At 39.6% G+C, this 22,432-nt stretch overlaps 1 protein-coding gene across 6 annotated transcripts in view; it reads left to right on the top strand.

The window, feature by feature from the left end:
- Nucleotides 1-22,432, top strand: part of LOC119492936 (protein unc-13 homolog B-like) — a 199,330-nt gene that overhangs the window by 110,112 nt on the left and 66,786 nt on the right. For all 6 annotated transcript variants that reach the window (XM_037777840.1, XM_037777844.1, XM_037777841.1 and 3 more), the window contains 8 exons: nucleotides 2,213-2,262; nucleotides 2,408-2,483; nucleotides 4,667-4,672; nucleotides 10,383-10,457; nucleotides 14,924-15,143; nucleotides 15,813-16,040; nucleotides 20,509-20,650; nucleotides 22,044-22,213. In XM_037777840.1, coding sequence (XP_037633768.1) covers nucleotides 2,213-2,262; nucleotides 2,408-2,483; nucleotides 4,667-4,672; nucleotides 10,383-10,457; nucleotides 14,924-15,143; nucleotides 15,813-16,040; nucleotides 20,509-20,650; nucleotides 22,044-22,213 — 967 coding nt within the window. The remainder of the gene's footprint in view (nucleotides 1-2,212; nucleotides 2,263-2,407; nucleotides 2,484-4,666; nucleotides 4,673-10,382; nucleotides 10,458-14,923; nucleotides 15,144-15,812; nucleotides 16,041-20,508; nucleotides 20,651-22,043; nucleotides 22,214-22,432) is intronic.

Genomic DNA, 22,432 nt, shown 5'->3' with positions numbered 1-22,432 from the left:
TGATATCAGACATAATTGTCAACGCGTTACACTCCATTTCCATCTTCAGTCTGACATTGCCTCAACGCTTACCGATTTCCGTGGGGGAGGGGGATTAGATTTTCCCTAACCAATCACTAGAGACCAACGTATCCGCCTCTATCTAACATAATATGTGAGTCCACACTGATGCATACCCATGCCAACATCCTGGTTTTGCTGAGGTTTTAAGAGTGGAGCGAAGTAAAAACAAACTACGATGCAAACGCCGTAATAGCTTGACGACAGCGTTAGCCCCGCCATGGCACTGATTGGCTAATCGTTAGTCCCCCTGAGGCGCTCATTGGATCGACTGCTTTTCAACCAAGAAATCACTGTTTCAAATCATGATGCCAGATAAAGCAGTGGAGTCGGCGGATTCAAAGGACCAGGGGTGTCGCAGTATACCGGTATTGATGATAAAGTGATATTTAAAAAATTATATATCGATATCATGTTAATAATACACATGATAATGTTGTGTAAATAATCCAGGGCCTCTTAAATCATTCCATATGTACAGTTATGGTTACAGACTCTCTCCACCTCCCTTAACTCGTATTTTGAGTGTAATTCATTTGCCAAAAAAGAGACAAAAAATACTATAGATATAGCGATAATGTCGTTATTGTGAATTCTTTTGGCCACGATAATCGTGCAGTGAAAATCTGACGGACACAGGCAAGCATCAAACTGCCCTCAGGGTAAAAGATTATTGTTTATTGTTTTTTGCATTTTAATTCATTCAAGTGACTCTTTTCATGTTGAAATTAATATATGTCATTTAACTTCTAGTGATCATAAAAGTATTGACCTCTTTGCTCAAAAGCGTTTGTTTTCCACCCCACCTTTTTGTCATCAGAGCCTCTCACTGCTGCCGAAACTCTTTGATCTGTCGCTCCCTGGTCTGTGTGTATATTGATAAAAGGATAACTGTCAGTATCCTCTTTGGGTACGTTCACCCAGCGGTTATGAATAAGCCCCCGCACTTAAAGGTCCCTTAGGTATTTACTGCACCAAACGGTCTCTGCTGATACTATAATGTTCTTCCCTCTTGAGAGTAATGTATCACCTGCCACTCACGAGTCCCCTTACTCCTCTCCAAAGGCTCCAGCAGTAGCCATTTGCTATATTAGAAAACATCAATTATCTCCTTGGGAAGCGAGCCTGACATTAAGGACGAAGGAGAAGGGGAAATATTAAGAGTCATTTTCATGATAAATTATACATGTTAATGAAACATTTATGACCTCAGACCCTCTTCTTTCTGGAAACTCAGTGGCGCAGCTGCTTTTAACATTATCCAAGCATTTCTAAGAAAATTAATAATACAGGGTGTGTCTTGTTATTTCGCATGATGAGTCAAACTAGACCATGACTGTGTTTCTTTTTTCTCTTATGCTGTTTTACAGATGGAAGTCACGAAGGAGATCAGGTTACCTCTTTTGTGGTTTCTCTACCGTTCTTTCTGTATTTTTTTATATATATATATATCCTTTGGACATTTAATCATGTCAGTGTCTCTCTTAATTGAATTTTTATTGTGTTTTTATTGCTTTATGTCAGTTTCTGGAAAATGCTCACTTAATCCTGAAAATACTGCGTTTCAATTCAAAGCTAATGAAATAGCTTTTACGAGATGTCCGCCTCAATGCATCTGTGTCCTATTAAGAACATTTGCTGTTCCTGTCGTAAATATAAAAATGCCATACAGGAATATGTCAGTATTGATTAAGACACAATATTGATGAAAAATGATATTGATGTGGAGTCTGTCAGGCTGATATATTAACATGTTTTGTTACTTTCGCTGTGGTATTTTCTTTACTAGCTGTCAGACAAAAACAACACGCTGTTAGGAAGCAAAAAGTCGATATTCGATGTACGTTTACTGGAAGCATGTACGGTTTGGTGGGTGTTTACTTTACAAGGTGAAACCAGATTTATGAAGCTCATATATGTATATATGTATATATATCATATATATACTATATGATTGATTGAAATGCCCTCTTTGGCATGCAAAGCTGAAACTCAACCAACTCAATTCAGTCCCACTGCTTCTCTCCTGTTTTTCTCCTTTCTCACTTTCTCTTGTGCTTGTGCATGCTACAGTGTCATGAAATCATGAAACCAATAAAGTCTGTCAGCCTTCAAAATGACTAAATCCGTGACCTTTGACATTCTATTTCAGAGCCGAGATCAAGATGGTGACCCCAGCAAGCACCCGTGGGCCAAGCCAGGGTCAGTAAACACTTTTTGGTGTGTGTGTTTGTGTCTTTGTGTGAACGAGAGGATTTGATTATCTGATGCAGTGTTTGCACCTGGATCTTCTTTATTTAAATATTGATTAGTGCATTTTGGTATTTGTTTGTGTTTGTGTGTGTAGGGGAAACACACCGTTTGGCATTGACAGCATGCCGGACCTCCGCAAGAGGAGGCCCATTCCCCTTGTTAGTGAACTGGTGAGTACACATCACTCAACGACTGTCTCCTGACACATGAATCTAGACCTTCACAGAACCTTGACTTTTTTCACGCCTTAAAGGACCAGTGTGTATTGGCAGAAATGGAATATAACATTAATAAGTATGTTTTCTTTAGTGTATATTCACCTGAATAATAACAGTTGTTGTGTTTTCGTTACCTTAGAATAAGCCGTTTATATCTACACCGGGAGCGGGTCCTCTTCACGAAGTCCGCCATGTTGCACCGCTATGTTTCTACAGTAGCCCAGAACGGACAAACCAAACACTGTTAACTTTTCGATAACGTTACTCACTCCCATCACCGCCGCTCTCTCTCTCTCTTGCTTCACCACTCACTTCCCACGTACACACGCACTCTACGCACTGGTTCTGCTCCAAATTGCTCTTGAGTGGGCCATTCGCGTTTTCGCGTCGACCACAGTAGCTCTCCAACACTCTTTGGCACACGGGGGAGGCTTCAGTTGGTTGCAATCTCCTCAACTCACTGCTAGATACCACCAGATCCCACACACTGGACCTTTAAACTAAACAAGGTCAGACTCAGGATTTTTTGGGGTTAAATTGAAAAATTGGGGCAAAAAAACAAATTCAAAACAATGGTCAACACTGACTGAGTCGAGAGAAAATATGAGTACAAGCAAAGACATCAGGGGGCAACAAAACCACTCGCTTAGGGTTAGAAAAAACGTCATGGATGGTCTTAAAATAAGTACGTAAACTAAGTACAATACCTATGGAAAACATGTCACTAACGTCCCTAAGGTAACTTACCAAACTACACACTGGTCTTGAACACGGGTCTCTTGGTTGAAAGTCCTGTGTTTGTTGGACCCTGATGCATTTACATTGCAGTCAGTACAGACTACATTGCGTACAAATGACTCGCCTAAAGCAAGAAAGGCGTTCTTATTACACGCTTTTGCCTTGCGCTTTATCGTATCATTCATACGGATTTTTGTGCGACCAGGTCGGTGGCTCGGTGTTTAGAGCGTGTCACGATTGGCGGTTCGATTCCCGGTTCCTACTGTCTGCATGTCGAAGTGTCCTTGAGCGAAACACCGAACCCCCAAGTTGCTCCCCGGGTGTTTCACAGCAGCTCCCTGCTCCTAAATGCTAAAGTTATCTATTCAGATTGAGTTACTGGTATACAGAATAAACAACACACAATCAAGTCTTCCAAACACGAGATGTGTTTAATATTTGAGCATAACTAAAATCATTTTAAGTCACTAATTACTGGCGCAGTCAAGAAAGTCTTGTGTATGTTGCATACTTTCCCTGAAAATCTGAGAACATGAAAACATGAATTAATTTTATTTATGTGGTGTGTAGGTTTATATTGAAAATGTGTCAGTTGGTAAACATGACTAATGAGCCACTGTGGGTGGAGATGCCCTCCTTAAATACCAGGTTTGTCATGCTGCACCTGTCAGGTTCACAGCGCCAATACTGTCTAACATTACATCCCTTCAGTATGTAATATATTTACAGTCAGGTTACCTGGTTAGTTGGTCATATATTTTACTGAATACAAGCAACACAATATGAAAGATGTTCACAAATCCCTGCATTACTCACCAAACTGATTAAAAACTGTTGGTGACATTTGACACTCAAAAACTTCAACCTTTATTCATTTAGTTTGATCAAACTGTAACAGAGAAAATGTTTAATTTGTTTAATTTACTAGTAACAAAATGTACATGTGTTGGTTCCTCATGCTGCTGGATTGCCTACAGTATATGTACCCTGTTAGTTTTTGTTTCTCTTTGCAACTGCTGTGCACCAGATGCTCGGCCACTTTTGCTTATTGATTTCAGCTTTAATTGCCTGTTGACTTTTACATCAGCACTGGAAGTAGCAGAGACAAAAAGAGTCATGTTAACAAGCAGTCTGAGTGACACCAGAGTCTGACATGTTACCATCAGCTAATTTGATCCTTCAGGAATGATTACTTGCAGGGTAAAATGTATGAAGGTGCATCTCTGCGGTGACACCCGCGGTGCAATAATTTGTTTGGTAGCACTGAATAGCTGGATTCGAGGTGAACGCTGCTGATCCTCTCAGAGGGGAACCTGCTTGTTTGTCTCTAACCTTTTCTTTCTTCTTGTTCTCTTTTCCTTGCTCATGTTGCCCGCCTCCCTTCGTCGGCCCCTCAGGCTATGGTGAGTAAAGAGAGGAGTGAGATTTCAGATGCTGTGTTTCGCTGCTTTTAATGGGCTTTGTTGCAGACTCTCTAATGGTCCTGATCGTAGCGAAGCATTTCGATGTGCTCTGTGTGAAGATATCTTACTGTATGTGCATTGGTATGACCATGCACACATACAAATATCAGTCATTGTTCAGCCATATTTCAAAACGTTCAGACAAACACAAGAGAAATCAATTCCTTACTCAGCCGACTGATGCTCAGAGAGGCTTCTTCTCTGATTGCTGTTTTTAACTACAAGTCCTTTAATTAACAGGGTTGTCTTGCTTGGATTCATCAAGTCAACATCTCCACTTTATAACATAACACACCTGCTTCTCTAATCAAGCAAATGCTGATAATTGTTATTGCAAATTGTGCCGTTCTCCCTTTTCGTCCTACATTGACTTTGAAGTACTTCAGGGACGTACATCCACCGGCTGAGTGGTTAGAGCCGTGAATATTCCCTCGCTGAGATCAGAGAAACTTGACTCATCTGATTAAAGAAACTTGTCCCCTTTGATTTGACATTGGTCCTCCGGAGTGAAGGTCACAATCTCAGCAGTAGAAGTCTGAGGGAAAAAGCTCCCGCTAGGTTTGAAGAGATATAAAGGCTCCCAGACAATCTAGTTCAACTTTGTTAAGTCAGAAACTTACTAGGGCTGTCAAAGTTAACAAAGCAATAGCGCGTTTTAACGCTACTAATTTCTTTAACGCAATTTGCGATATTTAGTTTGTAGGAGGGTCAGTTTTTGATACCAACCACGTCATACTAGCTTGTCGTGAAGGAGGCTAAATAGCACTCCAAACTTGCGCTTAAACTTACGAGTCTCCCCTTTACAGACATCCCCACTTTATGATAATCACATGCAGTTTGGGGCAAGTCATAGTCAAGTCAGCACACTGACACACTGACAGCTGTTGTTGCCTGTTGGGCTGCAGTTTGCCATGTTATGATTTGAGCATATTGTTTTATGCTAAATGCAGTACCTGTGAGGGTTTCTGGACAATATCTTTAATTGTTTTGTGTTTTTAATTGATTTCCAATAACAAATATATACATACATTTGCATAAAGCAACATATTTGTCCACTCCCATGTTGATAAGAGTATTACATTCTTGACAAATCTCCCTTTAAGGTACATTTTGAGCAAATAAAAAATGTGTGATTAATTTGCTATTAATTGTGATTAACTATCGACAATCATGCGATTAATTGCTATTAAATATTTTAATCGACAGCCCTAAAAATTACACAAATTATAAAGAGAAGGATGAACAAAATTGTGCAGATGAGATGGAGACAATTTGGAGATAAAACCATAACAGCCAAAAGAAGCTAAAGAAGAAATGACAAAAGTTCCATTAAAATGTCGACACAGAGTAAAGGTTACAAAGCAACAAAATCTACAATTAAACAAAGAAAATATAGATAAATAAGTGTGGTCAGGACAGAGTGGTTTGTGGTTTGCATTTATAATTTTAAGGATCAAAAGTTCTCACATAACTAGATAGAAACATATGTGCAGAGAACGTTAGAGCATCTGTTGGTTTTGATTAAAGTCAACAGTATATATGTGTCATGAGTTTGTTGTTATGGTTACACACACGAGGTTGGTCAGCACTTTTGTGTCCAGCGTATGAATTTAGAACAGTGATTACATTTTCTCCTGCTTCTGAAAATGCGAGTTTTAGGCTTTCTTGTCACTTCAAATAATTTAAGCTGCCCCCAAACAGAGCACAGCGCCCAGTCCATAATACATGACCACATATTTTGTTGTCCAATATCTTCATTGTTCAGACAAGCAGCACATTTTTCAGACCCATGCTGTCCAGCTACTGTACCCTGAGGTCTTCTCTTGTCAGGTGATAGCATGTCTTCTTCTGTGGTCTTGTAGCTGTCAGGACGGATGAGGAGAAAACTCACTGTCGAAGTATTAAAATAATCTGGAGCTCTAAGTTTTAGCATTGTAAAAATAATATATACAATTCCTAGTGAGCCATATCTGGAGGGATGAAACACTTCACTAAGCACTACGGTCTGTGATATGTTTCTTAATCCCTGTGGTCGTATGTTTGGCCAAAATGGCCCTGATGATTTGACTTTATCCTGTAAACTGGACTTCTTATTTGTGACACAAACCCGGCTTAGGTCAGGTCAGGGTGTCAGAGTTGCTGATTTTTCTAATAATCCAGACATCGAAAAACTTATAGTAGCAGACATATTCGCTGTGGATATAGATGTCCATTCACTACATACTTCATGACTTAGTGTAACTTGTTTGACTTAGTCATGACTAGTCAGTGTATTACCTACAGTAGATGGCGGTTGGCACAACCCTGGTTTGGAGAAACAGACAGGAGAAGCAGCACGGGAGCAAAGCAATGATCTGCTGTGGACGGGGGAAGCAGCAAGACAGATTTTAGACACCTAAAAAAATCTATATCAGTTTAAGTGTACGCTATATTTAGAATATTTTCACCACTTTACCATGCTGTCAGACAGCTATGCAGTCTGTGTTTCTGACGGGGAACTGAGGCCATTATATTTGCTCTTGCCAAAGCAACCCATCTCCATTGCCAAAAACATTAATTTTACCTCGCAGAACACAGGAGTTGCTGATCTACCGCTGCCTCGACCGGTTAGTTTGTTGGTGTTATTGTGTGACTTTGGTTAGTTCGGAGTCACCAAAGTCACACAACAGCACAAACTAACTAACCGATCGAGGCAAGTAGACCATAACTTTCATTGGAGTCTGGTGGGAGCATAGATGGATACATTGGCTTCAGTTCCCCGTTGGAAAGGGCTGTTTGACAGCATGGTGAAGTGGTGAAAATATTCTAAATATAGTGTACACTTAAACTGATATTGATTTTTTTAGGTGTCTAAAATACGCTTTACTGCTGCCCCCGTCCACAGCAGTACGTTGCTTTGCTCCCGTGCTGGTACTCCTGTCTGTTTCTCCAAACTGGGGGCGTGCCGACCATCATCTACTTTTGGTAATACTCTGACTATAGATAAGTACCTCATACAACCCCACTTCAAAACACCCAAATTATCCCTTTAAGGATAGAGTTCATGTTAGGGATATATCGAGCCATTCTGCAGGATCGGGATCAGAGACAATCCAGATGTCTTTTAATAAAGCCACAGTCGCTTCATTTCACCCAGCAGCAGTGAGTGCCACTAGCAGGGCGTAACATATGGGAAGTGAAACCCATAAAAGTCACTAGTGCAGCAACAAGACCCCTCACCAGGCTCCTTTGGCCTCTTGTGTTTGCTGAAATGTGTAACCAAACTGGAGGTGCTGCTGCCAGAAATCGATCCATTGGATAACAGGAAACTTTACCGCTGCACCCCCCGTGTGCCCCTGAGGATCCTTTGTTTATCGTAGGCCACTGACACAGGGCACAGGATTTTAAGGCTGTTTTTTTTTCAGTCATTGCACAACTACTTCTGGTACTTTATGTGTGTGCAACCACTTAGATTTCAATATGTTATCCTTTACATTTTCAGAGTTGTGTGTGACTCAATGCCCTCCTTCTTATAATGTAAAATAAATGAAACTAGACTAAATACATTATCAACTCGTTGCACTTCATTAAAATACAGTTTCTTAAAGTGAAGAGATGTGTAGTGAGCTGATGAATCACAGAGTGCTGTAGCAAATAAATGTCAGTGATCAGTTTAACTTAATGATGAGTGACAGCATGCGTCGGTGAGATGCTGTGAGCCGAGTCTCTTTGAGCTGTGCTGCTATTTCAAGGACGTGTCTCAGGTGTCTCGCAGCTTTAAAGTGCTGCTGTACGATGAAAAATGCATTTGAACTTGAATATTTTGTTTACTCTGGAGATGATGAAAGGCTGTCCGGATCCTGACCAAACATCCTGCAACAGCAAGTTGCAATTCCTCTCCACATCCGCAGATCCACAGATATTATATAAAACACCATATAGGCATAATATTATAGGAATCTGTTAAAGGAAAACTGTAATGAAGGCTTTTCTTAAAAGAATAGTTCGATATTTAGGCTATTCTGGATATTCATTTTCTAGTGGAGAGTTAGGTGAGCAGACCCATAAAACTCATGTTTGTCCATTAGATATAAGGCCACTAGCAGGTGGTAAGCTTAGCTTAGCACAAAGACTGGAAACAAGGGGAAACAGCTAGCCTGGCTGTGTCTGTAGCTGACGAAATCCACATAGCATCACCACTAAAGCTCATACACTATTTCTTAGCTCTGAGCAGTTGCCAGGCAACCAGCGGTAACTCCAGGAAGATGCTGGTCCAGGAAACAGTCCGGCACATAACTGACCGTAAAATTGCGAATTCTTCTTTTAAAGATTTATAGTTCGTACGGATTAAACAAACAAGGTATAAATTCAATCAGTGGTCTTTAGAGGTGCTGGTAGGCACATTTTGTTATCTTTAGACACAGCCAGGCTAACTGTTTCCCCCTGGTTTCAGTCTTTGTGCTAAACAAAGCTAACAGGCTGTAGCTTCATATTTAATTGACAAATAGGTGAGAGTGGTATCAATCTCCTCATGTAACTCTTGGCAAGAAAGGGAATAAGCATATTTCCCAAAATGTAGCCTATATACTGTATATTCCTTTAATGCATAACTTTTATCAATAGAGCTTCAGTTAGGCTCAATTTAATATTCGATATTAAAGGTGCTCAATACAGAATTCAAAGCATATCTATGATTGAGGGATTGCCTCTACATGGCTCTCAACATGGAGGCGGCTGAGCTGGTGGCTCGCAGCTAACAGTGCTAACGGTGCTATCGGTGCTAACAGTGCAACCAACAGCAACACTGTTGACAGATCTAAAAGTGTTTGCACACCAAGTCCGTTTTTTTTATATGAGTTTTTTAAATCCGCCATCAGGTAAAAAAACGTTACGCATAGAAGAATTGCACGCTGAGTCCGATGCGTTTTGTTATTTTATTCTGCTTTAATAACTGAGTCGGTGTGTAAACATGATTGACACAAGGTGAGGTCGTATTTATTATTAAACGGACGAAAAATACGGACTTGGTGTGCAAAGGCCTAATCCGGCGGGGAACCTGAGTGGCAGTGATTAACTAGCCAGTTGGGCACGCTCACTGGGACACACATGCACTAAAATGCATGTGTAGCCGGCCGGTGATGTCAACAAAGCACAGAGAAACTTGGATTACACCACACACAGAGAGAGAGTGACTTCATTCTCTGCTCAGGCTTTACATAGACAATAGCTGTTTGCTGCTATCTTAATGCTCTGAATTTATAATTTAGCACCTTTAAAGTGTTTATGAGACTAAGTCTATGGAAGTAGCGTCTGTAGCTGCGCCAAAAAAACGTCCTAATTGGAAAACATTCGGTGAAGATCCTCACAAGCGTAGTGATACAAACGTGTGTGTTTGTCCTCAAGTAGGGAATAGAGGAGAGATGTGTGACGAGTTTCCTAAAGTGTGTGTTCAAACAGAGAAGGAGAACAAAAGTGTGTGTTGTCTTTGCAAGTTTCCACGACCTTCAAAGTTGAAAGAGCCAAACATCGCACGGAGAATTGATTTCCTGAATTTTTAAACTGAGAGTTTTGCTTGGCTTTTTTCTTTTCTCTTTTCTCTTTACCTTGTTTGTTTTGTTTTTTCTCTGTGGCTGTTTATCACTGATGCTTCTCTCTTCTCTCTTGTTTCCAGTCTATGATACAGTCCAGGAAAGCTGGACTCGCCCACACACTGGCCACGCGGACCTCCCTGAAAGACGAAGAGCTTGTGAGTTGCCAAATTCAAATCACAAACACACACATTTATATATACTGAAGCTATGATGTAATAGTTATCTACAGGAGTACTTGCTGTCACCTCGATGCCAGCTAACGGGGATCCACACAAACTTATATTTACAGACACGCACCAGCTGTACTCCTGCTGTCATTACTCTGAAGCCGTATTGTTAATCTGTTTGTTGAGGATCCAATATACTGTGAGCTCTGAATTCTGCTGAGTCAACTCCAGGTTTTAATGGAGTCAGGAGCAGCAAGGCCTCCTTGACTGGATGTTTGTTTATCATTGTTTGTTTTGTGCCTCTCCTGCTGTACTGTGTCATGTCACGCTGGTGATTACATTACATTGGGTGAAACATTAATTATTCAAGTGGATAAAGTAGGTCACTGAATGCAGCAGTGGAGAACAAAGCAACTGACAAATGTAAAAGACTATAATGTATACAGTGTAATTACACTACAAGGGAATCCTGAGCATACTAAAACATAAAAAGCATCTTTTTTTTTGTAAAAGGTACAGCTTACCAGAGTCATGTTTATACGTAGATTAAAGGCAGGTCAAACAAAATGCACAGCATGGGCTCTGCAGAGGATTTGCAGAGGGAATTGAAAGTTTGCATTGCTTTACACAAAAAACACCTGCACAGCTCAAAGTAATGTTAAAAACAACACTAAATACTTAGATGTTCAGTTTTCTTTGAGCTTACAGCTTTTGTAGTTTTGTGTTGACTCAGCTCTGTGGTATGTTATGTAGCAACCCTGTCTCCTACTAAATTATATTCCCATAAAACTACAGTAAACTGCATTCTCAATTACATTTCGAGGGAAACATATTTTCTCACAGATTATAGTCGCTGTTTTAAACAGTTTTAAACACATGGTTAATGTTATAAATTGAAACAAAACAAAAATGCAACAAAACGACTTGGTTATGTTTAGTAAAATATCATGGTTTGGCTTTAAATAAGTGTGTTATTTAAGTTACAGACATACATTAAAATAAGTCAACGTTGACTTTTAGTTTCACGAGGGACAAAAACAGCAGTCTCCTGGGTGAAAGTCCTATGCAGACTTTCACTGACTATGATTAGAAACATATTTGTGCAACCTGTTTTCACTCCCAACTCATCAAATACCGACGCTTGTTCAGTGCCCCTCTGCGTCTGATACCGACACACTGAGGCACCCTTTAGCGTCTGTATGGGACTCACTAGGCTATCAAATGTAAACCCATCCGCGTCATTATTAGATGGTCAGAGCTACTGACATTATATAAAGAGCAAGAAAGAAACATACTTATATTTAACCCAAACCACATTCTTTTCCTAAACCTAACCAAGTAGTTTTGTTGCATAATTAAAGTTTAAGAAGTTTACTTTGAAAAGAGACTGTATGCATGTAACTAGCGGAAACTGTATGTCCTGTGTGAACACAGAAGTTTATTTTATATATGCGAGTGTATATTGACACGCTGTTCTTGACACGTCCAAAATTGACACTAAAGGGGCACCTAGAGTGTCATAGTTTGGAGCGTAGGGCCACTGATGCAGTTTTGTTGTGTGGGAACGTGATTTTTAGAAGACCAGGCTGGTTTGTGGGCTCTAGATTTGGATGTGGGACTATATAATAATAGTGAAGGTGTTCTTAATATTTTGTCCACCTCATTTACATACAGTACATATAGATGAGCAAAAATGGTTTAAACAGTATATGTCAATAGATCGGAAAGGTTATAGATATCAAGGCATAACGTGGGAAACTGCCCCAGGGCCCTAGCGTCATTGTGAGGGTATTAGTTTGTGGTCATTTGATTAATTAATAAATATAAAGTGAAATGGAATTAAGGTAACCTAATCTTCATGCATTGTTTGCAGATGTGTCAAACTCTATTTTTAATATTTTTTATACTTATGTTGATATTTTTTATATTCACATTGTTTCTTGCCCCGATGCTCACAAATGAATCTGCTCCTGGTATAAAAAAGACCTTTGTATTTGATTATATTACATTCAGATTATGCTATTTACTTCTACTACAACAGTGAAAGCACACACAAACATGTATACAGAAATATATCCAGAGCCTGCATACTGTAGGGGCCTTGTAACTTACTGACATTACCATATTATACATACAGATGGTTGTTGCACACACTGAATACAGGAACATATTATGATGTGTATACCATATGCACAATGTTAGCTGTTCCATAATTAGATTTTGCTGACAGATGGAAGTAGCATGTGTACAGAAATGTGCAATATTTTGTTCCAGCTCATGAACACAGACACTGAGCAGATAGTCTCAAGTTGACAACCTGTGAAAAACAGGAAAGATGTGAGCAAATATGGAGCCAAAAAATGAAAGCCATCCATCCATCCATACGTTTTTAGTCGTAATAACGCTGGCAATAACAATAGTATATTGCCATAGTGGGAATTTTTTCATAAAGCTACAGGATGCTTTACAGGGAGAAGGAAGTAAATCAGAGGTAAAAGCACAGGACAGAAAAATAAAGTTCAAAAGGCCCAAACAATTGAAACAACACAGGTCAGATCAATAAAAGTCAAAGCAGTTAGAAGAAGATTGAGTGAAACCAGAAAAACACAACAGAAGGAATTGTTTTTCTTATAGAAAACAATCGCCCCGCCTAATGATACCACTTTATTAACGATTTTTACTATAAGAAATATAGCCACAAGCGGCGATTCTGGGGTTCAAGCCAACACAAACCGTTTTAGATCGGTCCAGACCTTTGACACTTTCCAACACCTGCATTAAATATAACTACCAGGTTTTATGACTGTTGGACAGACGCTTATTGATTTATGACCAAATCAGTTGCATTTGTAGCGCCAAGTGGTCAATTTGAATGAAACTTTCAGGGTATGTTCCCAATACTTATGTCGACATGTCCTGTAAATCTTGTGATGATTGACCAAATGGTTGTAGAGTTTGGTGTATTTTGACACGCCCTTGTATCGTTCATTTGTCAATATCTTCAAAACACAATGACATATCAACAAGTAAAGGATAATGTACAGCGAGACGGTCATTGTTGTGAAATAAACCCCGGAGTGGAGCGATATTGCATTGATATTTATTTCACAACAATGACCCGCTAGCTGTACATTATCCCACTTATTACACGGCTACTTTCTTAAGAAATCAATAATTTGACACAAAAAGGTTCCAACGTCAGAACTGCGCCCATAGCAACGGTCTGTTATACATAGCAACAGTCTGTTATAAAGAAATAACAGTCCGCAGAACGCCGTGATTGACCAATCAGAATCGAGTATTCAACAAAGCCGTGTAATAAATTTTGATAACTTTTCATGAGCTGCGTCCAATTATGATCCTCAGAAAATTTAGTACAAATCGTAGTTTAGTTTAGTTTAGGAGATGTCAAAAAATTGTTTTTCAAAAAATTAGAAATGGCAAAAAATCTAGTCAGGCTGACTTCAGTGGTCCAAGAGGCTTTTTTGTAGAGTGAACGGAGATGGATGTCTGTAGCAAGTTTAGTGTAAATCACACTTATGGCGTAGGAGTTATGACTTCTCAAAATTCAAAACTTTGACCTTTAATCACGGCGCCCCTAACAGGTCGATTGGGGTCATATTTATGAGCAGAAACTTCCAATCATTGGTGAAAATGTCATATGTCTCTGATTTACCATCTCACAGGAATTTGCACAAACATTTCTGAAGAAAAAATAAATAAATCAGTACGAAAACAATAGGGTTTCGCACGCCTTCAGGGCTCGAACCCCTAAAAATACTAATAAACATAATAATAACAACTCACATACCCCGTATACAAATTCAGTTTTTACCAAATGAAGCTGGGCTTCTAGTCAAGGTGTCCTCTCATCCTGTGGAGATGTGTTCACCTCCTCCCACTCTCCTCCTACACTGGACAACAGCAGAATTTAGTTCATCAATAGAGAAGACGAGAATTATAAAAACACAAATTAGCACTGCACCACATCTCTTTATAATTTTAGCAGAAGCCACCTTGAAATTATCCTTTTATGAATTTTATATATATATATATAAATATATCCTGCATCAATGCTGCAGAAAAATCTTTCTGAAAGTAACACCAAATCAGCATGTACAGGAAGAAAATGATTGAAGCTTGTATAGTTACTAATTCATTCGCTTTCTATTGTTGTTACCTCATGCTTGGTTTTGCTTGTGTTACCTCTCCTGCCCTCCTCACTGCCAACCCCGTCTCTGTGCTTGGTTGTATTTGTGTCATTCACCTTGTTGTCCTTTGTCTTGTTGTGTACTTGTCACCTTTTTCACAATTCATCCCACACTTTCCTTCATCACTCTCCACCCTGTTGTCTCTTTTTTTCTCTTCTTCTTAAATAATTCTCACATGCCCTTTTCGCTCCTCCTGCTTCTCTGTCCCACACCTCCTCAACCTGTCTTTCTTCAATCCAACAGAAAAACCACGTGTACAAGAAGACCCTGCAGTCTCTGATCTACCCCATCTCCTGCACCACGCCACACAATTTTGAGGTCTGGACGGCCACTACGCCCACCTACTGCTACGAGTGCGAGGGTCTGCTGTGGGGCATCGCCCGGCAGGGTATGCGCTGTGCGGAGTGCGGTGTCAAAGTGCACGAGAAATGCCAAGAGCTGCTGAACGCCGACTGCCTGCAGAGTGAGTAAAGTTATTAAACTAGCTAAAACGCATAAGAAAACATCCCATATCATGTACCATATATAGATTTACCTCAACCCAAAAACATCCAGTATTTATAGCTTATTATTGCTTCCTGTGAACGAGTGGACTGACTGAAACGTCTGCTAAAGATGCCAGTGCAGTTGTGCAGATTGTAAAACTTACATCCCTAATTAGGAGTTAGCCTTTGAATGTAATGCTGTTTTGCAGCTGCTCTGATGTCAGAGCTTCCAACAGTTAAATTGAGCCTTGCAAAGAAAAATGTCTGAGCAAAAATTTAACTAGAGGATACATTTGGCAAAGCAGGCATCGCTCTGTGATGTAGTTTAGTTGAACTGCAAAGCTGAAATGCTGTGGAATAAGTGTGAGGAGTTGTGGAGGGTGAAGGCCTGGACACATCAAACCGACATCAAAGAACTAGCGGCAATGAAGGCCGAATGTTGGGTCTCCTCACGCCGCCTCTATCTTGTCCAAAAGTCGCACCGCAAAGACTACAGCTGACGGCCAGTTAGCATGAACGTTCTGCGCCTTAATGCCAGAAAACCTGAGGGGTCTATTAAAAAACGTGGTCCATCATTTAGCATGATTTAAAGACATTGTTTCTAACTCATCCTCCTGCTCCGTTTCCTCCAACCTCGACGTCCTCAGGGGCGGCCGAGAAGAGCTCCAAGACCGGGGCGGAGGACCGGACGCAGCACATCATCATGGCTATGAAGGACAGGATGAAGATCCGCGAGAGGAACAAGCCGGAGATCTTTGAAGAGATCCGGAAAGTGTTCACCATCACCAAGGTGATCCACGTCCAGCACATGAAGAGCATCAAACAGAGCGTCCTGGACGGCACCTCCAAGTGGTCGGCCAAGATCACCATCAACAGTACGTCCGTTGGTCTATTCAGTTATTTTTTAACTGGAGTGAAAATGTTTTAGATGACAGAAAGCTACTCTGTTCTGTCTCTCTCAGTTTACCAACTGATATCACCTTGAGTACTTTTTCTCTCTTTATTCTTCTGGCTGTTGAAAGACATAAAACAAAACTTTTCAGAAACCTTCAAAGAAAAGTTAAACCTTGATATCTTCATTTAAATGAATGTGTTAACAGACACCGTTACAGTAATACATCATCATTAAAGTGAACAAACGGCACATTTATAAACACTGGCTGGCAAACATGAGATGCAGTGAGAGACAGGAAAAGCTTATCCAACCTGTCTCTCCTTCTACTTTGTCTTTCTCCATTATTACTATAATAATGCACCTGCTCGATCTTTGTGAAGTCAGTCTGCAGAATGAACTCAAGGTTACAGAACACGGCCTGTTATTCTCACAGCTGGCTTCAGCTGACCCAGGATCTGTACATCTCTGCACCAGTTCCTGCTGTTGCCGAAGGCTTTATGGTTTCCGGTTGTCAGTACGTCCGTCCGATCCATTCTCATGAACTTGATATCTCAGGAACGCCTTGAGAGAATTTCTTCAAATTTGGCACAAATGTCAACTTGGACTCAAGGATGGACTGATTAGAATTTGGTGGTCAAAGGTCAAAAGTTCAACCCTGTCTCATAAAAATTACGTTTGCATACAAAGAAACAGCATTACGCTTCTAGGGAAGCATATTTTCTTGCGGATTACGTTTGTTTTTGACACATCACAAATAGCAGGGCTGTCAATCGATTCAAATATTTAATCATGATTTACAATGGATTCCTTAGGTTTTCTAGTTCCATATGATATCAATATCTTCACTCTAGCTTTGAAACTGAGCTCGCTACAAACTAAAAATCACTAATTGTGTTAATACGTTCGAGAACTTAGTGGCGTTAAAACGAATTTGCGTTAACACGTTATTATTGTGTTAACTTTGACAGCCATAATTTGTAGTGATAGTCTGAGGAAGTCCATTTAGGGAGAAGGTCAGGGAGGTGGATGGGTCAACAAACACTGGACTTTCACTCAAGAGACCACTGTACGTGTCCCATGTGAAACCAAAAGTCAACGCTCACTTAATTTAATCACAATGTTTTACTAAACAAAGTAGTTTTGTTGCATTTTTATTTTGTTTTGTTTCAATTTATGACATTAACCACGTATTTAAAACTTTAAATTAAGATTTTATTCTAGGTCAGGATAAAAAATATTTTATTGCTTCTCCATTGGAATCTAGATGGTAATACAGTTTACTTACAATTTATTCATATTCCTTAGTTTCTTACCTTTCAAATGAGACAAATAAATGCAAATAAGCCTTATGGTTGAGGAGCTAGTCCTGCTTAATTTCGTTTCAAACGAAAATACACACTCGTTTTAAGAGGTTAAAAGTGCGACTGGGAAAACAAAACGTTTCCCTCAAACGTTATTGGGAATGCAGTTTAGTTGCAGACAGACAGAAAGTGTTGCAAGGTCACTGTGACCTCACAAAAACATGATTTTGGCCATAAATCAAGAATTCATCTGCTAATTATGATAATTTCATACAAATGTCTAACCGGATAAAATGCTGAAGTGATGACGTTTTGGACAGACATGGAAGTAAATTGCAACTTGACAGGTTGGATGAGGCTTACAAACACGAGGCGTTAATTCTAGTTTTAGTACAAAGTAGTAAGTTCAAAGTGAAACTAATCAAGTTCTTGCTTAAAAACACTTGATAAAAGTTTTCAGGTAAATGCTTTGGAACGGTTTTCCAAAATAAAAACTCATATTAAATCAGAAGTCAGAAGGTGAAACATCGAATAAGCAGACCTCAAAACACATTTTCGGGCACATTTTAAAATTGTATGACAGTGGTAGAAAGAGAGAAAAGCAGTCTTGCTGCACATTCAAATCCCAGGAAGGTGAAGGAAAGGCTGGATAGTGAATCTCATCAAAGGTTGAAGCCTCGGCGCCCTCAAGAAACACAGCACAGTTGACGTCGACGGCTGTGAAAACCTGCAGCTGTGACAATGTGAAGCAGAGTGTTGCTGAAGCAAAGCGCGTCAGGTTTCCTCACATAAACACCTGAATAAAAGAAAACTATCCCACATTCGTGAAAGTTCATTATTTTATCTGACAGTCTGTTCTGAACTTTAACTCTTTATCTGCAAGCTTCACTAATTTATACGGACATGTATATCGTCCCCACCTCCCTTCTCCTCCCGCTGCCAAACATGACTGCCACTGTTACCAAAGCAACCAGACACATCACACCATATAGTGGCAGCAGTGTTGCCATGGCAGCCATCACACCTTGTCTCCCCGATCACCGGTGACGAGCTCCATTAAAGAGGAGAAGCAGGGACAGGCATTCAACTGGCGCTTTGTTTCAAATTCATTCATGGTCATGTGCTCACTTTTCTGCTGATCGAGGTCAGACAACAAACTCACAGGTTGAATTTTGGATATGTAATTAAAAGATTTTCAAAAATGTGTCAGGTTAGATTCAGAAAGGCAATCAGAAAGACATCAAACATTTTGGTACCAACCATGTCATACTAGCTTATCACATAGGAGGCTAAATAACGCTCCAAAGTTAAACAAAATTTTGGAGAGGAAACACTGGCATGTCCATTTTCAAAGGGGTACTTGACCTCTGACCTCCGGATATGTGAATGTAAATGGGTTCTATGGGTACCCACGAGTCTCCCCTTTACAGACATGCCCACTTTATGATAATCACATGCAGTTTGGGGCAAGTCATAGTCAAGTCAGCACACTGACACACTGACAGCTGTTGTTGCCTGTTGGGCTGCAGTTTGCCATGTTATGATGTGAGCATATTGTTTTATGCTAAATGCAGTACCTGTGTATGGAGGACGGAACTTGCCAAAAATCTAAAATACATCAATAAATAAATGACCCGATACATACATAAATGACATTAATTAATAATAAATAATATTAAATAATATTAAAAATAAATGAAGCCATTAATTAATTGATAAAATGTAACAAATATGTATATTTCTGTTTTAATTCGCTTCTTTATTTATTTTATATTTTTATTAATTCCCTTATTTAATTTTCCTTTATATTTATTTATGTATTTATTTTTATTAATTTTAAAATGTATTTATACATTTATTGTTATTTATGTATTTTTGCATTTATTTTTACATTTATTTATTTTTGCATTTATTTTTTATTTTATGTTTATTCATGCATTATTTTGTATTTATTTATTATTTTTGCTACATTTAATGACGTTTATTTATTTATCGAGTCATTTATTTGTTGAGACCTCCTACATATCTGTGAGGCTTTCTCCCTTGTTGATAAGAGTATTAAATATTTGACAAATTTCACTTTAAGTTACATTTTGAACAGATAAAAAAAAATTTGATTAACTATGTACAATTATTTGATTAATCACGATTAACTATTTTAATCAACCGACAGCAATATAGATAATGTTTGTGAATTTGTACCACTTTAAAAGTAAATTTAGTTTTTTGTACTTTGATAAATGAGATAAAACCCTGATATGGTTTGTATTTTTGTCATATATCTTTAGCCAGTGTTGTCCTCTCAAACATGGAGGAGAAAAGACTTCACAAACATTCTTTTAAAAGCGTCTATAAATCATTCAAGTTGTTTGACATTCTCACGTTTGCTTTTTCATCGCAGTTTTTTTTTTATTTTGCATAAATCAATCATGTCCCCCCTCATTCATACATTCAGACTTTCAACTCAAACTCAGTTTTGTGTTTAAAAGCCAAGTTGTGATTGAACTGGATGGTGGACTGACAGGAGACGCTCCACCGAGAGCTCTTTGAAGAACCCGTTGATTTCATTAGGGAATAACTCAACCAATTAATATTCAAAACTCCCTTTAGCACAGATAAAATGCATCAGTCACCGACAGTGAATGAACTGCCGGCAAAGATATTACAGGGACTGATGTGGATTGGTGTGATGTTGAGTCTTAAGCTTACAGGACAAATCAAAAAGTTGAAACAGTGGCTGTTGTTTCCAAAGTACAAAAAGTAGTTTTTGGGTTTTAGACTATGGCTTTCACCTGTATGCATGTATGCATGTATGCAAAAAGGCAAGTACATAAGTATTTGTGTAAGTATGAGCAGTCTAATTTGCATGTTAATACCGAATCTGAACAGAGCCTCTGATTACCTGTTGCACAGAACAGCAGCGCATCAGGTGACAACAGTTGTTTAAGTGATTTGGTGAGAAACGTTGTTACCCAACATCTGTCTGTGAGTCACGAGTGTTGTGTTACGAGGCTTTGCATAACTGTGTGGGTGATATCTTGTGTTTCGGTGTGTGTGTGTGTGAATGAGACACAAAGATGATGGTAACAAGTAGGTGTTTGTTGTTCTTATGCAATTTTATTCACAGTCATTCTCTGTGTTTGTCAGTCGTCAGTGCGCAGGGTCTCCAGGCCAAGGACAGAACGGGCTCCAGTGACCCGTACGTCACCATCCAAGTTGGGAAGACCAAGAAGAGAACAAAAACCATCTACGGCAACCTGAACCCCGTCTGGGAGGAAAAGTTCAGCTTGTAAGTTGTTATTTTCTTCCTGGTTGTAAAGCTCAGCTGGAGCTCTCAGATGTCTGGCAGCCAAACAGAGTCACTGTCACAGTCACCTTACAGCGGTGGAGGAAGGTTTCAGATGCTTTACTTTAAGGTTCTGCACACCCGTGGAAAACCTACACGACACATGTGATTTCACTTCTTTTTGTTGGTTGGAGCTCTTCTCAGGACTCTCCCTCACTCTCCTGTTAGCTTTGTTGCACCTGATTGATGCACCACATGGTATTTATTAGCACATGGAGTCCTATGAGACGCCTGTGAGAGCGTGCAGGGCCTTCAAGTTAAAGTAGAAATACATGTAAAAAAAAACAGAACAAAACAAAAAACTCCAAAACAAGTGAAAGTCCTGTGTTTGTGTGACCTGTCCACCCAGATTTCCTCCCTACGCGGTCTATGATTAGAAACATATTTGTGTTATGTCTATATTTCAACATGCAGTAAGTGAGACTTGCTTTATATTGAGATATACTAGTTATTGCAATGCTGTACAAACAGAAGTTATATGTAAGGTAGGCATCTAAAAAAATTTCAACTAAATTTAGCGAGGTTTTACCAGCGGTCAATCTCTGGGTCTGAAAAGTGAAGCCAATGAGGAAGTACCTTAAACTTGCATTCTTTCTAACAGCCAGCAGGGGGCGACTCCTCTGGTTGCAAAAAGAAGTCTGATTGTATAGAAGTCTATGAGAAAATGAGCCTACTTCTCACTTGATTTATTACCTCAGTGAACATTGTGAACATGAGTTTATGGTCTCAATCTCTAGTTTCAAGTCTTCTTCAATACAGCATGATGTTCATTTAGTAAATTATGGTCCCATTTAGAGTCAAATAGACCATAAAGCAGGGGATGCTTTAGGGTGGGGCTACCTTGTGATTGACAGGTTGCTACCACGGCGTTGTCCGGTCTGGGAGTTGTCCGTGTTTTTGTTTTACGTCTTTAACCCCTTTCACAGTGTGTTTTCACTTCATGAAAGTTAATTATAACATTTTGGTCGCTTAAAAACATCTTATTCAGCATTCGGTTGTACTTAACTCCGCTCTCTCTCGGCCAAAAAACAAGATGGTAACAGCCAAAATGCCGAACTCGAGGCTTAGGGTAGTCCAAAAATGATGTCACTGTGACTGTGTCCATCTTATATACAGTCTATGGGTTTTAGCCAAGACATTTAAAACATTTTTTTTTTCCTTTCAAATCAATAAATCAATGCTCACTGGGTTGTTACCAGAGGATGATAATGAGGATTTTTGAACATATGTCAATTTGCTTCAGGCATGCAAACCTTCCCACCTTACCCATCTGCTCCAACACTCACGCATTTGTCAAAACAACACGTCGCCCACCTGTTCATTGTCTCCTCCACAGCGAGTGCCACAACTCATCGGATCGCATCAAGCTGCGCGTTTGGGACGAAGACGACGACATCAAGTCGCGAGTGAAGCAGCGTCTGAAGAGGGAGTCTGACGACTTCCTGGGTCAGAGCATCATCGAGGTCCGGACTCTGAGCGGAGAGATGGACGTCTGGTACAACCTGGGTATGTAGTCACTCAGAACCGTGGGAGTATGGGAGACATGGTCTGTGTGTGTGTGTGTGTGTAATAATTGGTATTAAGTGTGTGTTTGTGTTTCAGAGTGTGGATTTTGCTCATTAGCATGACAGTTGGAGCGCTCACTGTTTTAGTTGTCATCTGAGATCCGAAGTTCAACTTAAGTTTAACTGAGCAATGTATGACTCAATTGTGTGTGTGTGTGTG

The sequence above is a fragment of the Sebastes umbrosus genome, chromosome 8, assembly GCF_015220745.1.
Source record: "Sebastes umbrosus isolate fSebUmb1 chromosome 8, fSebUmb1.pri, whole genome shotgun sequence".
In the NCBI taxonomy this organism is placed as follows: Eukaryota; Metazoa; Chordata; class Actinopteri; order Perciformes; family Sebastidae; genus Sebastes; species Sebastes umbrosus.
Note: the sequence above shows the minus strand (reverse complement) of the source record. Positions and strands in the feature narration are given on the sequence as shown.